General features: G+C 52.6%; 1 protein-coding gene across 6 annotated transcripts in view; it reads left to right on the top strand.

Annotated features, from left to right (window-relative positions):
* The first annotated feature begins 340 nt into the window (after nt 1-340).
* CSPG5 (chondroitin sulfate proteoglycan 5) overlaps nt 341-6,000 on the top strand; it is a 279,927-nt gene continuing 274,267 nt past the window's right edge. For 5 of the 6 annotated variants that reach the window (XM_086941020.1, XM_086941017.1, XM_086941019.1 and 2 more), the window contains exon 1: nt 373-617. In XM_086941020.1, the coding sequence (XP_086797146.1) occupies nt 518-617 (100 nt within the window). In that variant the 5' untranslated portion in view covers nt 373-517. Of the gene's footprint in view, nt 618-6,000 lie in introns of all 6 variants that reach the window. The other variant, XM_086941016.1, reaches the window with a different exon arrangement.

The following is a 6,000-nucleotide window of genomic DNA, read 5'->3' as shown; positions in this document are numbered from 1 at the left end:
ACTCGTTTTATTGGCGGGGCAAAACGCGGTTAAGGGGCGCTAGTTGTGCCTTCCCTTCTCCATGTGTTCTTTCCCCCCAACCAGTCCCTATCATCCTTGCCCCCCACAATCTCCAAATCTCTCCCCTTTCTTCTTCTCCTTTCTTTGCTTGCTATCTTCCCAGCCCTCCGTGCCTCTCTCCCGCTCTCGCGCCGTTTCACCTCCATCTACAGTTTTCTGGAGCCCCCCTCCTCCTTCCTCTTCAGCGCTCTCCTCCTCCCTTCATCTCTCCTCCCGCCTCCACCCTCTCGCCCCCACCGTCCGCTCTTCCCGGCTCAGCAGCGTTATCCCAGCCCTCCCCACTCTCAGGCTCTGCAGCCCGGGGATGGGGCACCTGCAGCGGGCGGGCGGCAGCGGGCACTAAGGAGCAGAGAGAGCCCGAACCCTCAGCGCGGATTGCCGGGGGTGCAGCGCCCCTGTCCCCGACATGCTGGGGGTCTGAGCGGAGCCCGGACACGCGGAGGGGGCCCATGCCAGGATGGGGCGGGCGGTGCGGATCTGCAGGTGCCCCCCGCACCCCTTGGTGCTGGCAGCAGCTCTCGCCCTCATCACCCTGCCAGCGAGCCGAGCGGAGACAGGTGAGCGAGCGATCCGGAGCAGGGGGTGGCATGGTGCCAGAAAAGGGAAATATGGCGGAGGTGGAGGGGGTCCCGGGGATGGCGGGGGTCCTCAATTGTGCAGTATGGTTATGAAAAGAGGACCTTAACTGGTGCGGGGGTCAGTTTAGTGCTGCAGGCCCCAGGGGGCACAATGGCGGAAAGTGGGGGCAGAACCGGGAGTGTAGGTCGTCGGTGAGCAACGGGTGCAGGTACCTAACTGAGGGGAGGGGTCCAGGCCTAGCACGGGGGTGTGGGCAGGCCAGGTGGCAGCAGCTCTGTGCAGGTCTGGGCAGGAGGAGGGTACACCTTTCAGGTGGGTGCGGACCTAGGGTTCGATGCAGGGCGATGACCTTTGAGGCAGAGGGTCCGCGGGGGGGCTGCAGGCGCCCCCAGGGCACAGCCAGACGATTATACCCGCGTGTAGACCCAATATGGCTCGCACAGGCAAACAAGTACCACGCAGAGATGCAGATCGACGTGAGACACACCTGCGCGGACCAGCACCGTCACATGCATGGCATATACTACTCAAGCCCCTATGCGCATGCACCAAGCATATGTATGCATTTATTTGATACAATACAATATACTTCGACCTCTCGCTACGGGTATGGCGCGCTATGTAAATGTATTCAGTCCCTGACTGGCCTATAGGGCAATTAGGCAGTGCCTGATGGGCTGGTCTGACAGGTCAGTGTGGGCGCCTGTTTTTTATGCTGTTTGTGGGCCAGTTTTATGGTCTGGTGAGCCGGTTTTTACTATTCATTTCCCTGATATTGCCAAAAATATTGCCTGCAGCAAGCATAAACGCACGCACCTTGCAAAACACCAACACAGCTGTTTAGAAGTTCCAAACTGACCGGATTTGCATAGGTGAGACATTTTTTTTAAACTTATAGGATTCACAAAGTAGGGACACTTTTAGCTTAACGCCCGGGGCCTATTTTCTGTCCCAGACCGACCCTAAATGCATTTATAGTACAATTCAGAACCCATGGATGTTATTTAGAGGTCGCAGCTGCGACCCCCGGCTTGCTCACTGCAACCCCTGGCACTGCCTTTTGTAACCGCGGGCCTCAGAGGTGGCAAAATCAGTGCCAAGAAGACAGGGGCGGCTTCGCCCTCCTTCTTTATAGCTCATTTTAATTACGCCTAACAGTGAATATGGTATACTATTCATCATTAGTGAAATAAAAATTGGAGCATCAGGTAAGTAAAATACTTTTTTAATTGTGTGATATGTGTGTGTGCTAAGAGAGGCAGTATTTATGTGCAAGCTTATATATGTATGTGTGAGTGAAAGTGGCAGTCAGTGATAGGGGTAGTAGCAAGCAAGATTAAATGTCAAGGAGTATGAGTGAGAATGATGGAGTGAGGTTGAGAACCAGTGCAAAAGACACACAAATGATAGATGGAATTCAGAACAAACCAAAACATTCACCCCCAGTCAATATATCTGGGTTAAATCCCTCGTTCTTTTGCTCACCACGCCACCCCAGTTTACACCGAGCCATATGCAAATCAGTCTTGACCCTGTTCCTCACGGGAACAGTCCAGTCCGAACTGCCAAGCCAGTTCCGTCCTGGACTGTTTTAGGGTTTCGCCTCACATTAGCCAGGCTAGCTTGAATCCAGTGGCACAGTGAGCCCGGGACCCACGTCTGGGCATACCCGGTGCACTTAGGGCGAGAAACGTGAGTGCAAATCAGTGAGAGTGAGTAGCTGCGAATGAATTAGTGTAAGAATGAGTGACAGTGTGTGAGGGTGTGTAAGATTGAGTGCAAGAGCGTGGGAATGAGCCAGTGCAAGTGGTGAAAATGATTGAGTGAGAGTAAGTAGGTGAGAAGTTGAGAATGAGTGTGAGTTAGTGAATGTAAATTTGAATTGGGAAACCACGGACCTACTGCTCTTGAGTCCAGGAAGGAGCTGAGGGCGGTCGTTGCTGTCTGTGTTGCCTGCTGCCTGCTCCCGCCGCTGCCTCTCGCCGGACCCGCTTCGCGGGTCCCGCTTCGCGGGTCCCGCTTCGCGGCCAGGAGCGTCCTTAAAGGCCAGCAGGTGTGCTATTTCTTCGACCGGCAGAGCTGCGAGCTACAGCGGGGGACTCCAACTTCCAGGAGCCCCCGCGCGCCCGTGGTCATCTGGGCTGCTCTCCCTGCCGGCTCCGCCCCCCCCAGGACATTGAAAGCTGCGTCCAATACCAGAGACTGCGGATTTGAATTGGGAAACCACGGACCTACTGCTCTTGAGTCCAGGAAGGAGCTGAGGGCGGTCGTTGCTGTCTGTGTTGCCTGCTGCCTGCTCCCGCCGCTGCCTCTCGCCGGACCCGCTTCGCGGGTCCCGCTTCGCGGCCAGGAGCGTCCTTAAAGGCCAGCAGGTGTGCTATTTCTTCGACCGGCAGGGCTGCGAGCTACAGCGGGGGACTCCAACTTCCAGGAGCCCCCGCGCGCCCGTGGTCATCTGGGCTGCTCTCCCTGCCGGCTCCGCCCCCCCCAGGACATTGAAAGCTGCGTCCAATACCAGAGACTGCGGATTTGAATTGGGAAACCACGGACCTACTGCTCTTGAGTCCAGGAAGGAGCTGAGGGCGGTCGTTGCTGTCTGTGTTGCCTGCTGCCTGCTCCCGCCGCTGCCTCTCGCCGGACCCGCTTCGCGGGTCCCGCTTCGCGGCCAGGAGCGTCCTTAAAGGCCAGCAGGTGTGCTATTTCTTCGACCGGCAGGGCTGCGAGCTACAGCGGGGGACTCCAACTTCCAGGAGCCCCCGCGCGCCCGTGGTCATCTGGGCTGCTCTCCCTGCCGGCTCCGCCCCTTGAGTTCAATCAGTCAGCAACAAAAGAGGAGTGTCATCCCCGCTGCGCGGGAGCGCGCGGGAGTGTGCCGGGAGAAGCCCGGGACAAGGGCGGGACCGTCTGTGGCCGTCCGGGGCCGAAGGAGGCCGGGCAGGGCCACCCCCCTTGATCGTGTGATACGCCACCTAACCTAGTAAGTGACACAGACTCCTTTGTATTACCTAGTATTTATTATGGCGACTGCTACTAGTACTAGTCCAACAACCAGCCACTTGATGTCTCTTCCAACGGAGTCTGGCCCTTTGGCCATTGGTCCCTTAGACAAATTCTTTTTCAATCGCTCACTGTCAATAGATAAAGAACTAACTTTGGCAGAGAAGCGCGCGGAGCGTAGACTATCCATCGAAATATTTAAGAACTCTATGGACAAGTCTTCAAATGTTGTCTACCCCACTTTGGTAACCCCTCTTTCATCAGTGAGCCTTCCAGTTACAAACGAAGGCTCTGAGGCCCAGGGTGACAACATAATCAAGACTGCCGCTACGGATTCAAACACTTCTTGTGGTAGTACATCTCACCCATTATCGCTCTCTGATTTGGGCCATCAAGTTATACCTGCCAATTCCAAAACTGGTGCTAAAAGGAAACGTCCAGCTGTTGTAAAAAACTGCAAAAAAATGGCCCGACCACCGTCAAAAAGTAGGAAGTTACATACATCTTTGAACACTGGGAATACAGCTAATGAGTCAGTACAAATAACAGGATGTGTAATACCAACCACTCCTACTTCGCAGGATAATGAAGACAAAGTGGACGATTCTTGTTCCGCTCCAAAACTAAGTAAAGACAATGATGTATTATTTGCAAATGTGCTTCCTGAACTGGAAAAAATGTTTAGACTGGTACTCACTCCCATAGAGGATAGAATTGCTAAACTCATTGATAGGTTAAACCACTTTGAGCAAAAAACTTTAGACAATTTCTATTCGACAAAATCCCTGATCAAAGCAAGCAGGGTGGAAACAAACTCAAATCCCCAGGTCGTGAATACCCCCCACACTCAGGACAAGGGTAGAAATCCTAGAAACGGTTCCCCTTTACCTTCCAAACAAAATAAACCCCCAGCAAAAGTCACTGCAAAACCTACAGCTAGGGCCGATAAAGCGACATCGGGTTCTGTACCTCCACAGTCGAATCTGACACATCCCATACAGTCCTCATTACCCCAGCCACAAAAACAACTGGCCAACGTAAACGTTGTGGCCAATTTGTGCCAACAAGTGGGTAAAGCACCAACATCTGCAAGCGCCACTACCAACTCATGTATACCCCCAAACACCAAGGGGGTAGGAAATGGGGTTAATGTCTATCAGCCGGCTGTTAAAGTTCCAACAGCGCCCCTAGCCAATAGCAAACAGGTGCAGAAACCTGCCCTTCAACCTGTTCCCCAAGTTCCCAATCCTATCCCAACGCCCTTGCCAAAACCACCTCATAGAAAACCCCCAATCAATCTAACTCCAGACTCCTTCCCCTATGTGGCAGTTCTCATCAATGTACCACCTTTACCCCCAGGACAGAGAGAAAACTTCCAGATGCTCAAAAACAAGACCATGCACTGGTTAAAGGAAAATCGCCCTCTGCCGGGTGGTATCGATGGGCTAATAATAGGGGCTAGGAGAATTGACTGGATGGGCTATACACCAAAAACCCTGGGGGGGGAATGTATAGTGGTTAATTTTCAAGATCCTAGGGTGGTGGGATGGATAACAAGGCAGGGATGGGGAACAAATAAGGGCGGCATTGGTATTGTGGACCTCACCTTCTTTTACCCCAGACCAACAAGTGTAGCAACAAGCCTACTAAACGAGCCCATAATCCCCCCCATTGCGCAATGGCCAGTTGTTTCTTTACCACCTTCCCATGCTAGTATTAATTATACTTCACATACACACAACAATCCCCACGTAGGATGGCAGGACTCGGGCTGGGGATATTGACACACTGGTACCGACAGCATGGGTGGAATTTCAAAAGAAGTCTGTGGTAATATCATTGCTACAAATATAAAGGAGAACAACATCGAGGCTAGGTGTGTGGCCGAAGAAGGTGGCTTTAGACTAGGAACATCAAACTCAAATGCCTTATACCCTGTAATGGACGATTTAGTTGTGGGCTCAATGGATGACTCAGATAGGCTGGCTAGTCTAGTGGGAACTTCTATGTCATCCAACGAATCTCCGCTTGCCAAAGCTTGGGAGGGAACAAATGCAGATATTGGCACCCTTTTATCTTGGAATATCGCAGGGTTGGCCAGCAAGTTGGACTCCCAGCTTTGGGTAGATTTTATAAGTGGCTTTGACATTTGTTGTTTCCAAGAAACTTGGGCTTGTGATCCACTCTTTTGCTTAGGTTACTTGAATTATTATATACCAGCCATCAAAGGGGTAAGAGGGCGGCCAAAGGGTGGCCTAACAGTGTGGGTCAGATTGGGTTTGCATATTGACATAAAAATCCTTGACCTGGGAAATAGTGATTTACAAGCCCTCAGAATCTCTGTCGCAAAAGGCCAACCAATAG

Source organism: Lissotriton vulgaris, chromosome 10 (genome assembly GCF_964263255.1).
Source record: "Lissotriton vulgaris chromosome 10, aLisVul1.2, whole genome shotgun sequence".
Classification (NCBI taxonomy): Eukaryota; Metazoa; Chordata; class Amphibia; order Caudata; family Salamandridae; genus Lissotriton; species Lissotriton vulgaris.
Note: the sequence above shows the minus strand (reverse complement) of the source record. Positions and strands in the feature narration are given on the sequence as shown.